General features: G+C 47.5%; 1 protein-coding gene across 4 annotated transcripts; it reads left to right on the top strand.

Annotated features, from left to right (window-relative positions):
- On the top strand, positions 1-24,576 carry PGPEP1 (pyroglutamyl-peptidase I). 4 transcript variants are annotated; one of them, XM_078772723.1, is made up of 6 exons: positions 9-161; positions 16,201-16,393; positions 16,597-16,649; positions 17,859-17,975; positions 18,806-19,038; positions 21,638-24,576. In XM_078772723.1, exons 2-6 carry the CDS (start codon positions 16,291-16,293, stop codon positions 21,822-21,824), a joined length of 693 nt encoding a protein of 230 aa, XP_078628849.1. In that variant the 5' UTR covers positions 9-161; positions 16,201-16,290; the 3' UTR covers positions 21,825-24,576. The 4 variants fall into 4 exon arrangements, with proteins under 4 accessions (XP_078628850.1, XP_078628849.1, XP_078628848.1 ...); XM_078772722.1 differs by lacking the exon at positions 9-161 and adding an exon at positions 2,695-2,757; XM_078772725.1 differs by lacking the exon at positions 9-161 and adding an exon at positions 15,885-15,974 and having other exon boundaries at positions 16,081-16,393.
- Positions 24,577-24,707: the final 131 nt, after the last annotated feature.

Below are 24,707 nucleotides of genomic sequence, written 5' to 3'. Positions count from 1 at the left end.
GCCGCGATGCTGCACGTCAGCACGAACTGCCCGATGGATGTTTGGTGTCTGTGCGCACGCGTCCATATATGTTTCTTGTAAAAGTCCAGGAAATCCAGCGTTCCCCATGACGGATTAGTACGTGGTGATGGCTCCACGGGAGAGAACCGTAGTGGTTACAGGTACGAATCGAATCGAAGGGGTCGCTGTGTCTGTGTGATACCACAGGTGGATCGAAGATAACTGTGTGCATGGGGCAATGCGGCAACTCTTTAGCGTAACTTAGATTGCCAGTTTGGTCAACTCTCTCTCCCTGCCACAGCCCCTCCCCTACCCCTATAACTATATCTTTATCTCTCTCCGCTCCCCCCCCCCCCAATCTCTCTCTCTACCCCCCCCCCCCCAATCTCTCTCTCTCTACCCCCCCCCCCCAATCTCTCTCTCTCTCTCTACCCCCGCACAATCTCTCTCTCTCTCTCTCTCTCTCTCTCTCTCTCTCTCTCTCTCTCTCTCTCTCTCTCTCTCTCTCTCGCTCTCTCTCTCTCGCTCTCTCTCTCTCTCTCGCTCTCTCTCTCTCTCGCTCTCTCTCTCTCTCTCTCTCTCTCTCGCTCTCTCTCTCTCTCTCTCGCTCTCTCTCTACCCCCACACAATCTCTCTCTCTCTACCCCCACACAATCTCTCTCTCTCTACCTCCACACAATCTCTCTCTCTCTCTACCTCCACACAATCTCTCTCTCTCTCTACCTCCACACAATCTCTCTCTCTCTACCTCCACACAATCTCTCTCTCTCTACCCCCACACAATCTCTCTCTATCCCCACACAATCTCTCTCTCTCTACACCCACACAATCTCTCTCTCCCTAACGCCACACAATCTCTCTCTCTCTACCTCCACACAATCTCTCTCTATCCCCACACAATCTCTCTCTCCCTAACGCCACACAATCTCTCTCTCTACCCCCACACAATCTCTCTCTCCCGAACGCCACACAATCTCTCTCTCTCTACCCCCACACAATGTCTCTCTCTCTATCCCCACACAATGTCTCTCTCTCTACCCCCACACAATGTCTCTCTCTCTACCCCCACACAATCTCTCTCTCCCTAACCCCACACAATCTCTCTTTCCCTACCTCCACACAATCTCTCTCTCCCTAACCCCACACAATCTCTCTCTCCCTAACCCCACACAATCTCTCTCTCTCCCTACCTCCACACAATCTCTCTCTCCCTAACGCCACACAATCTCTCTCTCTCTACCCCCACACAATGTCTCTCTCTCTACCCCCACACAATCTCTCTCTCTCTACCCCCACACAATCTCTCTCTCCCTAACCCCACACAATCTCTCTCCACCTCCACACAATCTCTCTCTCTACATCCACACAATCTCTCTCTCCACCTCCACACAATCTCTCTCTCTACCTCCACACAATCTCTCTCTCTCCCTCCACACAATTTCTCTCTCTACCTCCACACAATCTCTCTCTCTCCCTCCACACAATTTCTCTCTCTACCTCCACACAATCTCTCTCCCTACCTCCACACAATCTCTCTCCCTACCTCCACACAATCTCTCTCTCTACCTCCACACAATCTCTCTCTCTACCTCCACACAATCTCTCTCCCTACATCCACACAATCTCCCTCTCTACCTCCACACAATCTCTCTCTGCCTCCACACAATCTCTCTCTCTACCTCCACACAATCTCCCTCTCTACCTCCACACAATCTCTCTCTCTGCCTCCACACAATCTCCCTCTCCCTACCTCCACACAATCTCTCTCTCTACCTCCACACAATCTCCCTCTCTACCTCCACACAATCTCTCTCTCTACATCCACACAATCTCTCTCTCTACCTCCACACAATCTCTCTCTCTCTCTCTCTCTACCTCCACACAATCTCTCTCTCTCTCTACCTCCACACAATCTCTCTCTCTCACTACCTCCACACAATCTCTCTCTACCTCCACACAATCTCTCTTTTTCTCTACCTCCACACAATCTCTCTCTCTCTCTACCTCGACACAATCTCTCTCTCTCTCTACCTCCACACAATCTCTCTCTCTCTACCTCCACACAATCTCTCTCTCTACCTCCACACAATCTCTCTCTCTACTTCCACACAATCTCTCTCCCTACTTCCACACAATCTCTCTCCCTACTTCCACACAATCTCTCTCTCTCCAACTCCACACAATCTCTCACTACCCCCACACAATCTCTCTCTCTGTCCCTCCACACAATCTCTCTCTCTCTCTCTACCCCCACACAATCTCTCTCTCTACCTACTGTTACATGCTCCTCCCCAAACCCCGGTCACGGTGTACCTCCGAGCCCCGAGAGGAGTCACGGCCGAAAGATGTGTTATTCTGTGTGTCAAAGATCAATGGTGAAACCACACCAATTGTTACCAACAAACAAATATTGTATTAAGGTCCCACAAGAATAACAGTACAATAACAATATTAATCAATTGTACAACTAATATATCATTCCTGTGATGGTACCATCAGTTTCGTACAATATAACTCACTGTGCTCCAAGTGAGCGAAAATAACATTCCCAATGTCTCTATCCCGGCTTCAAGCCAAGGTCGATCCATGCTCCAGTGATCGTCAGAACGATGCTGTATCGAGACCAGAATCCTGCTCGGTTGACAGTCACACTGCCAAAGATGGGCAAAGGTGCCCTCAAGAGGCGATTGGGAAATCACACCTTCGGGTATGGATGTTCAACGGCTCACAAACGGCGAACCGCAAATTAACCTTCGGGTATGGATGTTCAACGGCTCACAGACGGCAAACCGCAAATTCCCACTCAAAATCCACGTTACACACACACACCAGATTAACGTCTGGATGGTTGTGAAAATGGTTGAAGCGAGGTGAAGAACCTGGAGCGATGCGAAATCCGGCGCGAGGCAAAATGGCCAATGTTCCGTTCTCGAGACGTAACGGCACGCCAATGATTCTCTTCGGAATCGACCACAAAAACCTGTCACGCAGGTTTATCTGTCACAGCGATAACAACTCGGTCGCAGGAATCCCTTTCCCAGGAAACCCCAAAGTTCACTCGTGACCCCGGTTCGCTAGCGTTTGCTCAAATAGTCAGGTTCACTATGTTTTTTCATTCAAAATTTTGGTAGATTAGCAAAACTATACATTTTTGGAATATTCAGAGCATGAGGAATCCAAAAATTAATGTTTACATTTGCGTAGACACCTTTGCGAAAATGACACTCAGGACAATGATGAAGATCTGTAAAAGCATATTCCTGAACGGTATAGACCTCGTCGATCCTGTGTATAGGACTTATAGTTCAATCTGATACTACCTATAACTTCCTATAACAACCTATAACTTCAAAGGACTTGCAATATCATGTATTATGTAATACAGTTATATCACAAATATAAAGACAATGGTTTTCAATTACCTTTGTTTGTTGCTTTTCTATAATCCTGAGCACTATTTTGAGGCCTTTATTGGATTCCTTGACCCAGAAAACATAGGATTAGCATATTTAATTAAGTCTCTAGGTTGACTAGAAGCCGAGATCACGCAAAATATGTATTTTATGGCGGCCATTTAAAAAATCCAAAATGGCGGCCATGCAGGTGTCTGTGCAAATGCCAACATTGATTTTCAGATTCTCCATGCTCTGAAGATTCCAAAAATGTACAGGTTTGCTAATCCCAAAATTTTGAAAGAAATTCTATTTGTTAACATAGTGAACCTGACTATCTTCATCACTGTCCTGAGTGTCATTTTCGCAAAGGTGTCTACGCAAATGTAAACATTAATTTTTGGATTCCTCATGCTCTGAATATTCCAAAAATGTATAGTTTTGCTAATCTACCAAAATTTTGAACGAAATTATATTTGTTAACATAGTGAACCTGACTAAAAACTTCAACACAGCTCGGCTTCTGCTCCACCTTACTCGCTCCGCCTCCTTCTCCTCTTCTTCCTCCTCTTCTTCCTCGTCTGGTACCCGATCTGGTTTCCGGTTTCTTTTCAAACACTAACTTTTTTACCTTTTGAAAACAGTTATTTATATCTCACTTAAACGATAACAATAATAGTACATGCAACCAAAAATGTTTACAGTGGATGAGAACCACAACAATGGAAGTGATGAATCCGTAACACTCCACACAAACTCTCTCTCTACCTCCACACAATCTCTCTCTCACTACCCCCACACAATCTCTCTCTCTCTACCTCCACACAATCTCTCTCTCTCTACCTCCACACAATCTCTCTCTCTCTACCTCCACACAATCTCTCTCTCTCTACCTCCACACAATCTCTCTCTCTACGTCCACACAATCTCTCTCTCTACGTCCACACAATCTCTCTCTCTCTACCTCCACACAATCTCTCTCTACTTCCACACAATCTCTCTCTCTCTACCTCCACACAATCTCTCCCTCTCTACGTCCATACAATCTCTCTCTCTCTCTACCTCCACACAATCTCTCTCTCTACCTCCACACAATCTCTCTCTCTCTACCTCCACACAATCTCTCTCTCTCTACCCCCCAATCTCTCTCTACCTCCACACAATCTCTCTCTCTCTACCCCCACACAATCTCTCTCTCTCTACCTCCACACGATCTCTCTCTCTCTACCTCCACACAATCTCTCTCTACCTACCTCCACACAATCTCTCTCTCTCTACCCCCACACACAATCTCTCTCTCTACCTCCACACAATCTCTTTACACCACCACTCTCTCTCTCTTCGCCCCCCCATCCACTCTCTCTCTCTCTTTCTTTGCCCCCCCACTTTCTCTCTCTCTTTGCCCCCCCCACTTTCTCTCTCTCTTTGCCCCCCCCACCCATTCTCTCTTCGGCTCCCCCACCCACTCTCTCTACGCCCCCCCACCCACTCTCTCTACGCCTCCCACTCTATTTCTATGCCCCACACTCTCTCTATGTCGCCCCCACTCTCTCTCTCTCTCTGTCTATGCCACCACTCTCTCTCTCTCTACACCCCCACTCTCTCTCTATATGCCCCCTCCACTCTCTCTCTCTCTCTCTCTCTATGCCCCCCCCACTTTCTCTCTCTCTCTACACCCCCACTCTCTTTCTACGCCCCACACAATCTCTCTCCCTTTCCCCCAACCTCTTTACACCGCCACCTCTCTCTTTCGATGTCGCCACTCTCTCTCTCTTCACCCCCCCCCCCCCACCCACTCTCTTTCCGCCCCCCTCCCCCCAAACTCCATCTACGCCCCCACTCTCTTTCTACACCCCACGCACTCTCTCACTCTCTACGCCCCCACTCACTCTCTCTACGCCCCCACTCTCTCTATATATATTGTTGCGGTTCTCCCGAAGCCCGTTCCCGTTACAAAGGGGGGATTAAACCCCTTTTTTCCCCCTGGGTCTTTGGGTCCACGAGGCCGAATCGCCACTTCCGGAGCAAGCGTGAAAAAGGGTATCGGGTCAATGTCGCACGTACCTTTAACCCACGCTGCCACGAAAGCGGGGACCGAACCTCGCACAAGCCACGCTTAATCGAGTACGCCCGAGTGGTATGCGTATCACGTGACTCGTGCCGTTACTTTTATGGAACCCGATTTGAGCGGTTTTAGTCATACCATGCGAGGCCAATTGATGGAAGGGACGGGAACGGTCAAATCGGAGGAATAACACGATTTATTTACAATGTATAATGATTCAGGATGAAGGAAAGGGGACACAGAGCAGAAGCTTAATCAATTTAACTTATCCCCAGACACAGGGCCCACTCACGCACACGGGGAGAAGAAGAGAAGAAGAGAAGAAGTTCGCGCACCAAACGCGCTTTGCCGTCGGTCGCTCCGGGGCAGCTCGCCCTGCGTGGCTCTCTGGCGGTCACGGCACGTATGCAGGCAAAGGCAGGCAGGAGGAAATCGCGCGTCTGTGGCCCAGCACGGGTCGTCCTCTCGAGCGTGCGATTAATACAGCGCAGAGCATAGGACACGGGGCACGGGGCAAGTTCGTGTACAATCTCGATAATCGGCAATTCAATGCACTTGTTCTGCGGCGCTTTCTCGTGCGTTCTCAAGCTCAACTCAACTCCACTCACTCTCACAAGGGCTCCGACGCTACTGAACTGAGGACTTGAACTGAGAACTCATCTCCTCTCGTCTCACAGGGAACTCAGGTCTCTCGTCTCACAGGGATCTCAGAACTTTAACTCACGATACTCTCCGGCTCTGACTCAACTGAACTCCAAACTCATCTGAGGTGGGGGGGGGGGGGGGGGGGGGAGGGGGCTCAGAGCAGGGTTTTATGGCTCCGCCCCGGCCTGACTCGAATGTTTCAAAACCCCACCTCTCATCGTCGTGGTTAGCCAGTCCCCTCGATCCCTGATTGGTGGCTCGTTGCTTACCGGCCACTCCCTCCTGCAGCGCCTCCCTTTGGCCTCGCCAGGCTTGTTCAGGCCTGCCACGTGGCATGCTATCGCCAAAGGACCGCCCTCCTGATGGGCCTGCTCAACACAAAACTAACACAGGACAGGACTACGCTTACATTCACTAAGAAATAACTGAACTATCGTGAGGCTTCATGTTGTGGTGCGTCTACCTACAAGGGGGAATTATCCTTTATTCCAAAACCACAACACTACACCCCTCTCTCGCCAGACTCGGCCCGAGTCGAACCCACCAATGGAACGACCGGTAGAGCCTGACATGCAAAATTCACCTTACTTTTAGATGTGACACATAGGTGTGGTTCCCCCTAGCATTTATTCTGACCCATGTGTGCGACAGTTTTAACACTAAATATGTCCCTCCTATTGCATTGAGCAGCTACCTAACAGTTTCACGCCCACAACTACCCGAGTATTTCCGGAATTTTCAAACTAAACACATAGCCGGTGGGCAGCATTCTTATATTTACAAGCACGTATATTTACAATTCTATGACCCAGGACCTGTTCTTTTTGGAAGACAAGATTGGAGGGAAGAGAAAACACAACAAAACACTCAAAAATGGCACTTGCTGCTTGCATCTTGCATCTTGCTTCTTGCTTCTTCTGTGTGCGTCTAACAAACCGGCTGGCCCCTTGACCGGCATACAGGCTATTTGAAGCATCAGGGCCATCTAAACTTGCAGAGCTTCGTTATCCCTAGCACACAATAATTTTAAAAATGCTTTTTATTTGGCCAGCAGGGCCGTTCTCACGTGGTCCAACTGCGTGGGATCAATGCCACTCAAACAAGTGGTCCGAAGGTGCAAGATGATTTTGCAGCAAGATGCTGCACAGCAGAGGTGCAAGGCCACAAGGCTTGTGGTCCATGAGTGTAACAAGGTGCAGCCAAGTGTTTGGCAGCAAAGTGCTGCACAGGTCAGCTGCACTGGTGCAACAAGGGTGCAGCAAAAGGACTGGCAGCAAGGTGCTGCACAGTTCGGCTGCACTGATGAAACAATGACAGGGCAGCAAGGTGCAGAAGGGATGCTGCACATGTCGATGGTGCTGCACAGTTCGGCCTCCAAAATGGTCCTGGGGCGGGGGGAAGAGACAAGGCACAACAAGCAAGCGGAAAGCACACAGTGGCACATAGAAAAACAAGGTGGTGTGGCATGAGGGACGCGGAAGAGCGAGCAAAGCAGTCTCGTCCCTAACCGTCCGTACCCCCTACCGTTGGCTACACTACCCTAGCCCCCCTTGTATTCACAATCAGTCACTATGTCTTGTCTCCCATATCCTCTATCTCCAAATTAGTCTCCCAAACCCTCCCAGGAAGGAAGGGATGGAACAAACACAGTCTCCTTTACGTCGTGATGCGTCTTACATCCAAACAGTTCACAGAGCCTTGGTGTGGAACTCGTCCTCCTCGGTGACTGGCTGTGGATGGTGCGAAGGGATTTCTCAATTCCTAACTACACTACTGACATTACACATTTAAACTACGCGGGGTTGTACCCTGCCAATCGGCCTCTTTAAACTATGTGGTTCTAAGAACCCGAATTCCCATTGCCCACACTGTGGTGCCATCCTGAATTTGGGTCTCACCCCCAACAAATTTTCAATCTGTGCCCTCGCACAATTTCGGGGCTGGGTCGTGTGGCTCCACTAGCAGGTCTACCTACCTGCGCACATCCGCCACTGAAGCCGCCACCCGAGCTTACCTGCTCCTCGCGACTACCTAACTGGGGAAGGCCCTCCCTGGCACTTACCCCCTCTGTACCCACCTTGGCATCGGGCAACCCGGGTCCTCTCCTGGGATCCTCCGGCCCCACTCAACAACTACCACTAACCGGCTCCCAGAGCCTACCTGCGGCCTCACCTGCCCGACAAACTACCAGTGGCGGAGTGCCCCAATAACTATACGCACCAATTAAGCCACACGCCCAGCCATTCCACAGACTACTGCACCCAACAAAGCACTTCTTTTCCACTACTCGCACCACAGGCATCAATATCCATGCAATTTACCTACGCCCTCTACCTGGCTTTACACTACCCCCCCCCCCCCCCCCAGGCTCCCGTGAATGGGTTCCACTCTCCCCCATTTACTCCTTCGCACCATGCACTCCACGCCACTCATTCCACACCAAGCATTCCACACTACTTATCTCGCACACCTTTTGTGCTCACACACCTCAAACACAATTCCACTTTTTCTCACCCACACAATTCCGTTTATTCTCAAACACACAGCATCATCTACCTATCTACTTCCCCTAAAACTCGTGCTTCCCTCGTCGTCCCTTTACACTATGCACTCCCTGTTCTTCAACATCCATCTTAGCTACCTACGTCCCCTCTACAGTACAGGTGTCACTACTTAAATCTCTGTCTCTACTGTCTTCTAGTTCCCTAACAATTATCCTAGCCCTCCCTCGGCGAGCTTCGGTGCCTCATGGAGGCAACCATTGCTGGCCCCTCCATGGACCTATCACTGCCATCCCCCTAAACTAATGCTCCTGGGCCCTCCCGTGTGAGGAATGGTGACACTACCATTCCCCCACGTGGGGTACACTACTCTCATCAGTCCGCTACACTCTGAGCCCCCATCTATGGAGGTATTGTCACGGCTCAGCCTCGAAGGGCCGACCGATCCATGCGGGTGGTTGGTCGCCTGTATGTGGTGTCCGTCCGGCATTTTCGATCCAAGGGGGGAGGGATGGATGGGCCGAGGTGCAGGGCTCCATCCCTGCGTGGGGCCTTTTGGTCCCACGCGCGATGACCCAGCCGGCCACGGTCAGAGCACCGCACCCGAAAGGGTGCGTGGCTCTGAAAACTCCCATCTCCCCTTGAACCTCGCCGATTGCCTTTGCCGCCACGGCACGGCACCAACCATACAGTGGGGGGGGGCGGTACGAATCGTGCACGCCGGTCCTTGTGAGACCGACGCAGCACGGATTCCCTCCGGTCCCTGCTGCACACAACTCACCGGGGGCTCGCGTCTGCTACCCGTCCCGCTAGGCGCTACCCCGGTCGGTGTCGATGCTTGAGCCGCGTCCTCACACCTCGCGACCCACTCCACACTCACACACCCAGGCGCCCACGCGCCTCCCACACACTCCTTTACACACTCTTCCCGCACACAGTCCGGTGTGCATTCTCCCTCACACTCTGTAACACACTCGGTCATCGCACACTTTTTCCACACCCGCAGGTGCGCAGTCCCGCTCATACTCTGGTGTGCATGTTTCTCTTACACACTGCGTAACACCCTCGGCCATCGCACACTCTGGTGCACACTCGGCCATCGCACACTCTTTTTCCACACCCCCAGGTGCGCACTCTCCCGTTACACACTCCGTAACACGTTCTGGTGTGCACTCCTGCACACACTCTGTAACACGCTCTGGCGTACACTCCTGCATACACTCTGTAACACACTCTGGTGTGCACTCCTGCACACACTCTGTAACACACTCTGGTGTGTACTCCTACACACACTCAGTAACACACACTCTCTCACACTCGCGCTCCACGCACGCCCTCTCATACCGCACAATGGGCCTTTCGCAAATCGTACCAGTCGCCCTCGTACACCGCACAATGGGCCCATCGCGAACGCCCGGGTCTCGCCTCTGTCCCAAGCGCGCCGAACACCCGTTCGCGCCAAACACATTCGCGCCATTTTCTCCACTCACCTCGGAGCCCTCCTTTTCCGCCGGCACCTGCAAACTTTTTATTTCATTAGCAAGCCCGGCATCACGGTGCAAACACAGACTTTGTTCATGCTCCATTTCTTCCTTCTCCCGTGGTTTATTCTCTGGCTCTCCCGTCTCTTCAGCTCCAATTGTTTCTTCTTTTTCTAGCTCGACGATCGTCGGCGCCCATAAAATTTCTTTTTCCAACTCTGCCTTTGCCGGCGCCCCTGAAATTTTATTTCCCAATTCGACGATCGTCGGCTCCTCGACACCCCGCGTCGCGACCCCCATAGCCCCGGTCAACTTAGTTGTTCTTCGCTCTACCTCGCTCCCCATGTGTTCCCCACACCGCGTCACCTCGTCGCGTACCACCGCGACCTTCCCGCTCGGCCTGCGCCCAATCTCCTCCCCCATTGTGTCCATGTTGCACCCAAATTCTTTTGTTTCGTACACCCAATGCGTCCATTTTTGCATTCATTTGGATTAGGAACAATTCAATGTCAAATGCGGCTCGTACAGCGGGCTTGGCTGCCGCTGCCACGTGCGAGCCGCCGCCATTTCCTTCGCCAACTGCCACACCTACTTCAACTTCCTCCACTACCAACTGTCCCTGTTGGTCCTGGGTCATTCATTCTTCTTTTATTATTCCCACCGCCATTTGACCGCCTTGGCCAGCCATGGTACAAACCTAATTTGGCTTTTAAAACTAAATTTCATCCACTCGTAATTTAGAGTGCGTGAAGCGCACTCTTGGTCCAATTATCTCACACTCCTAGACACCAATTTGTTGCGGCCAATTTGTCCAAACTTTTTTTCCAGGGTTCAAATCCCACTCCTGACTACCAATTTGTTGCGGTTCTCCCGAAGCCCGTTCCCGTTATAAAGGGGGGATTAAACCCCTTTTTTCCCACTGGGTCTTTGGGTCCACGAGGCCGAATCTCCACTTCCGGAGCAAGCGTGAAAAAGGGTATCGGGTCAACGTCGCACGTACCTTTAACCCACGCTGCCACGAAAGCGGGGACCGAACCTCGCACAAGCCACGCTTAATCGAGTACGCCCGAGTGGTATGCGTATCACGTGACTTGTGCCGTTACTTTTATGGAACCTGATTTGAGCGGTTTTAGTCATACCATGCGAGGCCAATTGATGGAAGAGACGGGAACGGTCAAATCAGAGGAATAACACGATTTATTTACAATGTACAATGATTCAGGATGAAGGAAAGGGGACACAGAGCAGAAGCTTAATCAATTTAACTTATCCCCAGCCACAGGGCCCACTCACGCACACGCGGAGAAGAAGAGAAGAAGTTCGCGCGCCAAACGCGCTTTGCCGTCTGTCGCTCCGGGGCAGCTCGCCCGGCGTGGCTCTCTGGCGGTCACGGCACATATGCAGGCGAAGGCAGGCAGGAGGAAATCGCGCGTCTGTGGCCCGGCACGGGTCGTCCTCTCGAACGCGCGATTAATACAGCGCAGGGCACGGGGCAAGTTCGTGTGCAATCTCGGTAATCGGCAATTCAATGCACTCGTTCTGCGGTGCGTTCTCATGCTCAACTCAACTCAACTCCACTCACTCTCACAGGGGCTCCGAAGCTACTGAATTGAGGACTTGAACTAAGAACTCATCTCCTCTCGTCTCACAGGGAACTCAGAAATTAAAAACTGAACTCACGATACTCTCCGGCTCTGACTCAACTGAACTCCGAACTCATCTGAGCTGGGGGGGGGGGGGGGGGGGGGGGCTCGGAGCAGGGTTTTATGGCTCCGCCCCGGCCTTACTCTAATGTTTCAAAACCCCACCTCTCATCGTCGTGGTTAGCTACTCCCCTCGAGCCCTGATTGGCGGCTCGTTGCTTACCGGCCACACCCTCCTGCAGCGCCTCCCTTCGGCCTCGCCAGACTTGTTCAGGCCTGCTACGTGGCATGCTATCGCCACCAAAAGACCGCCCTACTGACGGGCCTGCTCAACGCAAAACTAACACAGGACAGGACTACGCTTACATTCACTAAGAAATCATTTAACTATCGCGAGGCTTCATGTTGTGGTGCGTCTACCTACGAGGGGGAATTATCCTTTATTCCAAAACCACAACAATATATATGCCCCCATTCTCTCTCTCTGTCTACACCCCCACTCTCGACACCCCCACTCTCTCTATATATACAGTCACGTGAAAAGTAAGTACACCCCATGTAAAGTTTTGACTTTTTCAACATATTTCATCATACAGCTATTTGATCTTCATTTCAACAATATTGAAAGATAAAGGTGATATAATATAACAAATATACCACAACAACAACAACATGCATTTTAAGGCCATTTTCCCTGCTAGAGCGGGGGTTAGCCTTGCGGTCCCCATGACAATCTTCTCCATTTTTCCCTATTTTCTGCATCTCTCCTTGTTAACCCCCTTGCCTGCATTTCTTCTTCCACCATCTTTAGCTAAGTCTTTCTCGGTCTTCCCCGTCCTCTACTTCCTTCTACATTAATTTCCAACACTCTTCTCAACCAGTCACTTTCATCCTTTCTCAACACATGACCAAACCATCTCAACCAACCATCTCAACAATCTTGGAGGAACCTGTCTTATTTGAACCTCAGACATTTAGTTTGGTTTGCTCTTTGTTGTTTAAGTGTGCGGCGTCACCATGCCTAGATCAAAATAGCTCTCTGAGGCCTTCAGTAAGAAGGTTATAGATGCCTACAAGTCTGAGAAGGGATTAAAAAAGATCTTCAAACAATTTGAAATCGATCATTCGACTGTCCAGAAGATCATCTACAAGTGGAGAAGATTCCAAACAACTGCCAACTTGTTCAGGCCAGGCCACCCCAGCAAGTTCAGCCCGAGAACAGACCGCAAGATGCTGAAAGAAGTCTCGATGAACCCCAGAATATCATCACGGGACCTACAGGTAGCTCTTGCCACTGTTGATGTCAAAGTGCACGAGTCTACCATTAGAAAGAGGCTGCACAAATTTGATCTACATGGGAGGTGTGCCAGGAGGAAACCTTTGCTGTCCAGAAAGAACATCAGGGCAAGACTAAAGTTTGCCAATGAACACCTAGGCAAAGACCAGCACTTCTGGAACAATGTGCTCTGGACAGATGAGTCAAAGGTAGAGCTATTTGGCCACAGTCCCAGAAGACATGTTTTGCGAAAACCAAAGACAGCATTTGACCACAAGAACCTGATACCAACTGTAAAGCATCGTGGTGGAAATATTATTGTTTGGGGCAGCTTTGCTGCATCAGGGCCTGGGCAGCTCACCATCATATAATCCACTATGAATTCTTCATTGTACCAGAGTGTGCTTGAGGATAATGTGAGGCCATCTGTCGGAAAGTTGAAGCTCAACCAAAGGTGGACTTTGCAACATGACAATGACCCTAAACATACCAGTAAATCCACCAAGGAATGGCTGAAAAGAAAGAAATGGAGGGTTCTGGAATGGCCAAGTCAATGCACGGAGCTAAATCCCATCGAGATGTTGTGGGGGGATTTGAAGCGAGCTGTGCATGCAAGAAACCCTTCAAACATCGCACAGCTGAAAGAATTCTGCATGGAGGAGTGGGCAAAAATTTATCCGAGTCGATGTCAGAGACTGGTGGACAGTTATAATAAACGCCTACTTGAGGTTGTTTCTGCAAAAGGGGGCAATACCACCTATTAGAGCCAAGGGTGTACTTACTTTTTCCACAGAAGGAAATGGCATCTCTGTTAATTTTTTGTTGAATAAATTATTGCAAAGTCAATTTTTCATTGTTTTTTGTTCAATTAGATCACCTTTATCTATAGATACTGTTTAAATAAAACCACCTTTATAGGCCATTTTTCCCCGCAAAGCGGGGGTTGGCCTTTTTCGGGCACCGTGGTTGTTGTTTTTGTTGGTCCCCTTTTTTGAAGCAATGTTTTACGGCCGGACGCCCTTCCTGCCGCCAACTCTTTTTTTTGTCACCTTTTTACGACAAACAGGGAATTACCAGTAAACTAGTACTCAATTAGCTGACCCCGGAAGGATGACAGGCTGAGTCAACCCCCCTGGCGTTAATTCAGCGATCGACCGGGATTCGAACCCAGGATCCTAGGATCCTAAGCTGGCACCCTAGCCGCTAGCCCATCACCAGGTTAAAATGAAGATCAAATATTGATATGTCCACATATGTTAAAAAGATAAAAAACATTTCATGGGGTGCACTTACTTTTTCACGTGACTGTATATACCCCCACTCTCTCACTCTCTCTCTCTACACCCCCACTCTCTCACTCTCTCTATGCCCCCCCCCCTCTCTCTCTCTCTCACTCTCTCTCTATGCCCCCCTCCCTCTCTCTCTCTCTCTCCTCTCTCTCTCTCTCCTCTCTCTCTCTCCTCTCTCTCTCCTCTCTCTCTCTCCTCTCTCTCTCCTCTCTCTATCCTCTCTCTCTCTCCTCTCTCTCCTCTCTCTCCTCTCTCTCCTCAACATCTCTCTCTCCCCAACATCTCTCTCTCTCTCTCCGTCTCCGTCTCCGTCTCCATCTCTCTCTCTCTCCAGTGCTCTGCCCGACAGTTCTAGTACCTCGACAGCAGCCCCATGCAAGAATTGCACTGGGTGGTTTGCCCTTACCTTCGCAGAAGTAGTTAGTTCAGGAATTTAGGATATTGTCCCAATGTACCAGTGATACCTCACCTGTTCTTCAAGATAGATGCCATGGGATATAACGTGCCAACCAGATATAACGTGAATCCAATCTTCACGTCCATCCAAGAGATGGCACACTGTGACACAACACCCTGCTTGGAAAGTGGCAATCTGACTTTATAATCTGTCAGGAATCTATTCCAGTCTAAACTGCTCAAAAGCAAGTGTTCTACCTCTTCACTATTGTGTTACATCCGGTTTGGTAATGGAGGTTCAAAGTGGGGTTATAGACTTAGTTATCATACCATTCCTCCTGCCTTTGGTGCACTGAACTTTCAAACTTGTCTTCTTTCTCAAAAACTTGGTTGTGCATTGGTAAGTCTGTCTCTGGAGTATGTTCCCCATCTCTATCCCTTCCTTCACTTCAAATGGCACGAAAGCCCGACTGCTTGTGAAAAGGCCAAACGCCTCAATTCTGGTTGCTTCCAACTCTTGTCACCAACCTCTTTGCGCAACCTACCCTGTCGTACCCAAATACTCATGGACTCTGTCTTTTGCACCTAAGAAGCTGCAAAAGTTTCGTGCAATCCTCGACCTTGGGTTGTCATATAAATTTCTGGCAACTATCCCAGACTGCATCAGCTCACATGTCCTAAAAACCTGCTCTGCTGCTCTTGCACATCTTTGTACTTTGTCAACTGCTCTTGCACTTTGTCAACGATCTCTTTGCCTCAATGGAAAATCCTCTTTAACTCTGCTGATGACTTAACCTTCTGCGGTAACATTCCTCATCCTTCTGATAGGCAGGTAGGAATCTATTCCCTCTCTTCAGACCTTGATAGAATCACAAACTGGTCAAACACTTGGAATAAGTCTTTCAACCTTGAGAAATCCCACACACCCACTCTCCCTCTCTCTGAAAGGACCATTCCACAAACCCTCCCATCTACATTCTTAACGTTCCTCTTGAGGTTCAGTCACTCAAACTTTTGGGTCTCACTATCAGCCTTGATCCTTTTTGGACAAACCACATTTCAAAGTTGGCCTTCATAGCCAGTCATCGACTGCATGATGGTGAATGACCAAAGTCCTTCCTTGGCACACCTGAACTCCTATCCGCCTACATCCTACAAGGCCTTAATCTGCAGTTTGTTTGAATATTGTTGCTCCCTCAGGACTGGGGCCCCTGCTTCACACCTTGCTCAGCTTGACGCCATGGAAACGATGGTTTTCAAAATTGTTGGAATCTCTCACAATGAAAGTGAGTCTTTGGGCCTATCTCTTTCACATCGCAGACAGGTTGGTGGTGTCTGTCTTCCACCATTTCCATTTTGGCCTTTTCCTGTCCACCCATCCCCAACTCCTAGGTTTGTGCAGGGTGCAGTAACTGGTTTGCCAGTAACTCCTTTCTGGTGAAACTCCCAAAATCCAGAATCACTGATACCCTCAACTCATTCATTCCTCTCTCTTCCCACATGAGGAACCAGCTTCCCCAGTCTCTTCAATCGTATTCTTCGCTCAGCGTCCAAACAAGAACACCTCTGGGTCACAAACTGCCTGATGACTGGGAGGAGAAAATGACAATCGTTAACAGCTTCAGGGAAACTCGTTTTTTTCCATCAAATGACGCATCAGGTGACTTGGATGAACAAGATGACGACAATGAATTGGAAAATCACGGTAATTGCTCACAAGAACAAACATTTCTTATGCTGTTGTACAAGTAATCAAACGTTTTCCGCTTGTGCGCATCATTTGCATGACGTTGGACCATGCTGTAGATGTACTGTTGCTTTTTCTCTCGCTCTGCCACTTTAGAGTGCCTTGTTTTTCAAGGTTATTGCGCTATCGCCCAACTTCCTCTGTGGTGCTGTGTATTTCAGGATTCGGCCCGTTCCGAGAGCATGACGTCAATGCAAGCTGGGTTGCCGTGCAGGTACGCTACAGCGATGGCATTTGTGATCTTGCTGCTTCATTACTTGTCAACCACCCTTGCATTGCTGCCATTTGGTGAACTAGGGCATGCCCGTACTATATCTATATCTAAAATTATATCCCCCCCCCTCTATTTACATGAAATGGTTTGGTCCAAAGCGAACGGCTTGCGAGTGGTGACAATCCCCCCCCTCTATTTACATGCAATGGTTTGGTCCAAAGCGAACGGCTTCCGGAGTTTGGTAAAGAAATCGCCATCGCGTGCACAAACGCGCAGGAAAGCGAATGAATCGCAAATTCGTTTTTATTAGTTGTAAAACATAGTTTAACGCCAACATAGTTTGCAAACGTGAAATAAATGAATACGCTCTCAAATGTGCCATCCGAGGCAGAGTGTGCCCGCCACGTTCGGCACACGCGATCGTTCGCTGCTCTCTGATTGGTTGAATCGTTTTTTGGACATAGCTCGGTAAGTAATTGTCCGATTAATATGAAACCTTGAAAAGGCACATCCTCGGGTCCCCAGCAATATACCTGGCAAGTTAAAAGTATATCGGACCCGTGGTTGTCGAGAAACAGCGGTCACAGACAAACGTACAGACAGAGATTACTGGAATTATAGATAGACTAGGGCATGCCCGTACTATATATATGCCCGTACTATATATCTATCTAAAATTATATCCCCCCCCTCTATTTACATGAAATGGTTTGGTCCATTCGCAACGCCAAAGCGAACGGCGAACGGCTTGCGAGTACAGTGACAATCCCCCCCCCCCTCTATTTACATGAAATGGTTTCGTCCATTCGCAACGACCACAGAACCCCCCCCTCTATTTACATGGAATGGTTTGGTCCATTCGCAACGCCGGCACACGCGATCGTTCGCTGCTCTCTGATTGGTTGAATCGTTTTTTGGACATAGCTCGGTAAGTAATTGTCCGATTAATATGAAACCTTGAAAAGGCACATCCTCGGGTCCCCAGCAATATACCTGGCAAGTTAAAAGTATATCGGACCCGTGGTTGTCGAGAAACAGCGGTCACAGACAAACAAACGTACAGACAGAGATTACTGGAATTATAGATAGATATGGAGCGATTTGTAAAATAATTTTGGTGCTAACTGTTTCGTTTACAATTGATAGATCTAAGTGGTGGATTTGAAAACTCGACCCATCTAGGCAGCCGCGACTGTTGTGTGATCGTAGGAGCTCAACAAGCTGGGTCTCGGAGAAGATGTGCAGCTGCTGGTGTACGAGATCCCCGTAGAGTACCAGAAGGTACAAGAGCTCGTGCCAAGAATATGGAAAGAGCATCAACCCAGGGTATGGATTATGGGTGGTCTGTGCAGGAAAAGTGCTGCCCCACAGGTGTGTCCAACTATTTACCCTGCGCGTCGAGGGATGTACCAATGATTGTACGCTATTGTGTAATCGTTTTTACCTATTGGTGTTCGTGTAGCCGTTTTCGGAGTATGCTCTGTTGTCTGCACTATTGTCAGGACGGTGTAGCGTTGTTTGGATTTCTCAGTGTATGCTTGAAGAGGATTGTGGTGAGTAATGATTTGAGAGTGAAATGTTTTATTGCTTTTTATTTTATTTTAATCCCTGATGTCCAAATGTTTGGCTCCCAAGTCAATGGTGTGTTCCGTCAGCTGTACTTCAGGGCTGTCCAGTGTCCACACTTTGAGAAGTACCTGGATGTTGGTAAAGTTGTAGATATGTGTTCGCAATCCTGTTGGCTTTGTTTTCTTTTTGTAGGTAAAACATTTTATTTTTAACGGTTTATCCACTTCAATATTTTGCTGTCCCTCCATCAAAAATGAAGAAGAAGAACCTTTCAACCCGCCGTGTTTAATTCTAAAGGGTTCTAATGGGAGTTAAAGGATAGTTCTAAAGGCTAATTATAATGGGATCTAAAGGGTAATTGTAAAGGCGAATTCGAATGGGTTTCATTCCTTTCTAGACTTTGCCTATTTCATATTAAATATTCCAAACTGAACCGATTTCTTATTATTATTTTTAATTGTTTTTATTTATAAAAGTTTGACATGACTGAGCTGTTATAGCCCACAGTCCTGACAGTAACTTTACTGCAGTGAAAGAGATGTAAACCACCGATTGCCCTCAACTTGTCTTTACATGCCATTTCGTAGATTGTTGTCCACGTCGGAGTCTCAGGAGTCGCTAATGCCGTCGCGCTGGAGCAGTGCGGAAAGAATCATGGTTACATGGGCCTAGATAATGTGTGTTCGGCTCCCGGAAGCCATTGTTGCGTCGAGGGTGGCCCTGCTTGCCTGGATTCCACCATCGATATGGAGAACGTGCGTCAAACTGTGCAGGCAGCTGGGCTGCATGTCGAGCTGAGTGTGTCACATGATGCTGGCAGGTATTTCTGACTCTGGATTGGCTTTAACAAGTATCACTTGGACTATTTATCTCGTTCCCCACAACCCTTATTACATTCGGCCCCCACGCCCCCAAACAAACTGCTCCTTGAATTGCTTAATTCACAAATGAAGGGTGGGTGTAATATTTCCATAGAATGTGGGCAGTGTCGATCTGTGTCTGCAGGCAGGTATAGCAATAGATGGAATGAACAGAACGTTGATCGAGGTATGCCAACCTCCGTGGGAAGCAAAGATGATCTGACGTTTTAGCTGTTAACCCTTCGTCGGAGTTAACTCTATTCTTTTGCTGAGAGGGGAGGGTAGCGAATGGGAAGAGAAAAAAGACAAAACAAAGGACATGTGTTGGTGAACAAATCCGTGACTTAGGAATGTTCAAATGAAGATTTTTATGCCTCCGTTGACGAAGTCGCCAGAGGCATTATGTTTTCAGGTTGTCTGGCTGTCCGTCATAGGTTTTCGTTACCGCGATAACTTGAACGGCTGAAGTGATCTAATTCAAACGTGGTGCAGGTATGTATAATGAGGTAAAGATTAACTGATTAGATTTTGGGGTCACGCGGCCAAAGGTCAGAGGTTATGTTAGGTTCAAATCCTGTTACCCCGATAACTTGTGAACCAGCGATGGGATTCTCACCAAATTTGGTAAAATTATGTATAATGATGTAAAGATTAACTGATTAGATTTTGGGGTCAAGAGGCCAAAGGTCAAAGGCTGTAATGTGTCTATAACTTGAGAACGGCTGAAGTGATCTAATTCAAACTTGGTTAGGGTGTGTATCATGATGTAAAGATTAACTGATTAGAATTTGGGGTCCCGAGGTCAGAGGTCATGTCAGGTAAAAATGTGATAACTTGTGAACAGCTGAAGGGATTTAAATTAAAACTTGGTACAGGTATGTACGAGGGGCAGTCAATAAGTAACCTTAAAATATTTTTCACAACTTGTTTATTGCATGTACGTGTGTAACAACTGCTATTTTTCAACATAATCACCATTGCGTTCAATGCATTTTTCCCAACACTTTACTAAGGCCTGGATTCCTCTAAAAAAAACAACAATATTTTGACTTTCTGTAGCCATTCATGCACCGCCTCTTGGACCTCTTTGTTGGATCGGAAAGTGGCTCCACCAAGCACCTCTAAGTGGCCCAAAGATGTGGTAATCTGAAGGGGCGAGGTCTGGCGAGTAGGGTGGATGAGGAAGACACTCAAAATGCAGGTCCTCGATTGTTGCAGCTGTAGCGCGGGCAGTATGGGGCCGAGCATTGTCATGCTGCAGCAAAACGCCAGTAGTGAGTAGTCCACGACGTTTTGATCTGATTGCTGGTTTCAGATGATTTTTTCAGGAGGTCGCAGTATGATGCACTGGTGACTGTGGACCCTCTGGGCATGCAATGCTCTACAAGTGGGCCTCGGCTATACCAGAAGAGCGGCAGCATCACTTTTCCAGCGGACAGCTGTGTGCGGAATTTTTTGGGCTTCGGTGAAGTTGAATGGCGCCACACTTTGCTTGCCTTCTTCGTTTCTGGCTGAAAGTGGTGGACCCAGCTTTCATCCTCAGTCACTACACGCTGTAAGAAAGCGTCACTCTCTGTTTCGTAACGTCGCAGAAGTTCTTCACATGCGTCCACTCGCCGTTCTTTCAGTTCGGGTGTGAGTTGTCTAGGCACCCACCTTGCAGACACTTTGCGGAACCCCAGCACATTGTGAATGATATGGTGTGCTGAACCATGGCTCATGTTCAATTCGGAGACCACTTCATCCAGCGTAATGCGACGGTTTTCCCTTAGCACGCGCTCAACTCCTGCAACCATTTCTGGTGTGTCGGCTGTGTGAGGCTGGCCCAAGCGAGCAGCGTCTGTCACACTGGACACTCCATTGTAAACTTAATGTCGCAGTCGTACACCTGCTGCAGCGATAAACATGCGTCACCATATTGCATCTTCATTCTGCGATGGATTTCACTGGGATTCATACCCTCACTTCCCAAGAAACGGGTGACAGACACGTTAATCCTCCCTGGTGCATGCTTCAAAGGGAGCCGCCATCTTGGAACTGCTTCACTGACATCATACGCTCAATGTTGCCAGATCTAAAACAGGCAAAACATGACTCTTACCCATAGATATAACATATGTCGTCTACAACTACACACATTACATTCTCGAATTTATATCGGCATTTTAAGGTTACTTATTGACTGACCCTCGTATAATGATGTAAACATGAACTGATAAATTTTGGGGTCCAGAGGTCAAAGGTAAACCGGTAAAGTTTCGTTTCGTTTACAAGAGATTTACAAGAGGTAAACACACGGTCAAAAACATCAGTTCAAGTTCAAAGGTCATGTCAGGTAAAATGTGATAACTTGAAAACAGCTGAATGGATTTAAATCAAACTTGGTACAAGTATTATAATGATGTAATAATGTGGGCAGAGGCGTATCGGTCGACGTCGTGACGTTGAAGAGTGTCGTTCTAATTTTTGTTTTTATTTTTTAAACAAATACATTGTGAGCATATTTTAATCTCTTGCCCAGAGTACAAATCGTAAATTGTTCTTTCTTTCTCTTTGTAGATACCTTTGTGATTATGCATACTATACCTCACTTTACTTTGGGAAAGGCATGACTGCATTCATTCATGTACCACCACTGGGAAAACCCTACACAGCTCTTGAGCTCGCTCAGGCCCTGCAGACCATCATCTGGGCTATGCTCGAGCAGCTGGACGCTTCAGCGGAGTCCAATGTCTGCTCCATCTGATGGACCTGGTCAATCAACTTGGCCCTTCATTATAAACTTGCAATGACTGCTCGGCCTTCACACTTTATTATAATTTTTATTACGATCAGAGTTCCCTGTCTGAAGCATATAAGCAATGGCATTGCTATGCATTTGACAGATTTCAAGTTATGTTTTGTTTTTTTTGCTAGATTTTCTTGCGATAAGACTTGTGGGTAAATTTGCACTGTTCAAACCAATTTTGGGGAAAATAGGGGTGTTTTACTCTTGTTTCATTGATTACGACAACTCCCAACCCCACTTGAGTGTTGATTTCAGTGGAAATAGTGGTTTTTATACGCAAAAAAGTGGAAGCAATGTGTATTTTGCCTAAAATAGGGATGTACACACAAGCCCCAAAGCAACAGAAATCTTATATTTGATGGGGGAATTCGCAGAATTCGGTTTCCCACTTAAATTAAGATTAAAAAATATATTTTTATGCTTCGAGACTAAAATACTCACAAGGTGGTTGTAACCAGTCGCACTAGCGGATGCTTTGAACAAATGTTGCTTCGAGCAGGTCAGTAAGACCGATCGGACGTGTGCGGGGTAAGCGGGTCTGCCTAATGCACATCTTATGACACTTGCACAATGTGTGGAGCTGTATGTTTGCACAAAGGTATAGATAAGCGAATGTGATAAACTTGTCTTTTAAGTGGTGTATTAGCAGCTGCTAATACACCACTTAAAAGGTCTGATTATATTTGTAGTTTTTTTCATTTTCATACTATATACTATCATAGAACGTTTTTATTTTCTCTTTTTAAACCCCCTCCCACAAGTTGTGTTAATACTACACTACACAGGTGATCAGCATTAGCATTAACAGGTTAAAGTAATTTATTTGGCTTGGGATGAACAGATAGTCACACCAATTTAAACTTTTCAAATCGACAGCAGGAGTCCCTGGTTCACCTACAGGAAGCATTAACTATCACGAGCCGATTCTCACTGCAAATTGGCACTAAAGCTACTATCCATGTTAAACATGATTGCGCATTTTATGTTGCGCTGTTTAGTAAAACAACCACTTTGGCAGATGTATTACTAATTTCTTTTCAACTAATTGTTTTTTTTTTGTTTTGTTTTTTTTTAGCACAAAGCAACGTTTTGGTGTTTTCCTTCTCTATCATTTTTATTTTTAAAATTGATATATGTGGGTAAATTAGATGCCCAAACTAAGAATCGAACCCAGGCCCTTTGGAAAACCATACCAGTGCTCTGCCATCTGTGCTATTTTCCCACATATATCAATTCAATTATTTATAATCCTGTTCATTAATATAATTGCTTCACTACGCCCCCAGTGGTGTCTGTAATAGCGGACATGGATTTGTCCCTCCATTGGGGGAAGACCCTCTCGTGTTCAAGCTGTTGGTGCTCCTGTGGTTGGCAGTGAGTGCCCCGGAAGCATTGACGGAAAGAGAGTGGCAATCATATGTGCGGGCCAATTGCATGCTCAGTCAGGGTCGCCCAGATAGCTCAGATGGCAGAGGACTGGTGTGGTTTTCCCGAGAATCTGGGTTCCATTCCTGGTCTGGGCATGTAATTTTCCCACATATATCAATTTAATTATTTATAATCCTGTTCATTAATCTAATTTTTATTTTTGGTAGTCGACCCTTAGAGATCCTTCCTTTCACATTGTTAACCGGGACAAGAAGAAACCTTTACTGAATTCTGAACAATATTTATCGACGAGCTAAAGGATGGAAGATGAAGTTTATTTTTGCTAATATTGGCCGTGTGGAACAGGTGGACCCGAGGTGACCACAGGCTGATATAGCATTAACAAATAAACAATGAAATGAAAGGATGCCACTGCATTATACATAGAATCGTACCTTCTGTGATAAAGGTAACCGTCGCTTTGAGAAGTTAGTGTATTGGATGAAGGTGTTGCCCTAACATGGAAGTGACTGGAGTTTGTGCTATTTGCTTGTTGAACAGGCAGGACATCTCGGAGATAGTGATCTCGCCGTTCAGCCGGATATCATCTGGATGAGCTGGATTTTATTCCCGACCCGATTATAAACCGTCAACCTGGAACTTCATAAGAAGGCCTTTGCATGATTCGGAGTGCTCTCCCTCACATGGACATCTCCCACCATTAGCGGGTGGAGGACGGAGGTTCATGATCCCACGTAGTCTTTCGACGAAGAGTAGGTAAATTATGGTCGACACCCTGGCCAATTCCAAATTCCTGGCTTAACCTGCGTGTGGGTCACAGCATCAGCAGCATAGCCATGCCCCTAGCAATGAGGCAACCAACCGCCACGTGAGGTATACATGTATCGGATTGAAATTTGCCCTGATGGGTATTTCTGATTGAAATGCTAGAAGAAGCCCAAACATGAATTAGGTGTAACTTTAGCTTTGATTTTTCTTGCTTCCGCGTTCAAAGTGCTACGACGTTCTGTTTTCGGTATTCGCTTGTCGAGATGGCTGGATATCTGAACATTTGGAATGTCCAATATTTTGCAGCAACATATAAGTATGGTCATGTTTGGGACGGCCAAGCGTTATATCACATTTCAAGGGCTTATTTTGGATTGCTTAAAACGTCTATTTGATTTGTTGTTGGTGTCTGTGTTAAATGTAGTTAAATGTTAAATTAAATGCTAACCCCCGCTCTTGCAGGGAAAATGGCCTTAAAATGCCTGTTGTTGTTTGTTGTTTGTGTTGAATGTATGTTTTGTAGGAAATGAATAAACTTGAGGCCTGAAAGTGATTGATTTGGGTCGACATGAATTTTTGGGAGAGGTCTGGTTCCCAGAAAGTCAGCATTTAATTTTATGCCAAAGAAGAGGGTTGGTTTAGGTAGGTAGAGTTAATGGGGAGTAATAAATATCATGGGATAAG

This window comes from Myxine glutinosa, chromosome 2 (assembly GCF_964187855.1).
Source record: "Myxine glutinosa chromosome 2, kmMyxGlut1.1, whole genome shotgun sequence".
Taxonomy (NCBI): Eukaryota; Metazoa; Chordata; class Myxini; order Myxiniformes; family Myxinidae; genus Myxine; species Myxine glutinosa.
Note: the sequence above shows the minus strand (reverse complement) of the source record. Positions and strands in the feature narration are given on the sequence as shown.

Excerpts from the sequence above, each read along its gene's own strand:
- PGPEP1 (XM_078772725.1), top strand. Across the intron at positions 16,394-16,596 it reads CAATGAATTGGAAAATCACG|GATTCGGCCCGTTCCGAGAG; the intron begins GTAATTGCTCAC and ends TGTGTATTTCAG. Across the intron at positions 17,976-18,805 it reads GGAAAGAGCATCAACCCAGG|ATTGTTGTCCACGTCGGAGT; the intron begins GTATGGATTATG and ends GCCATTTCGTAG.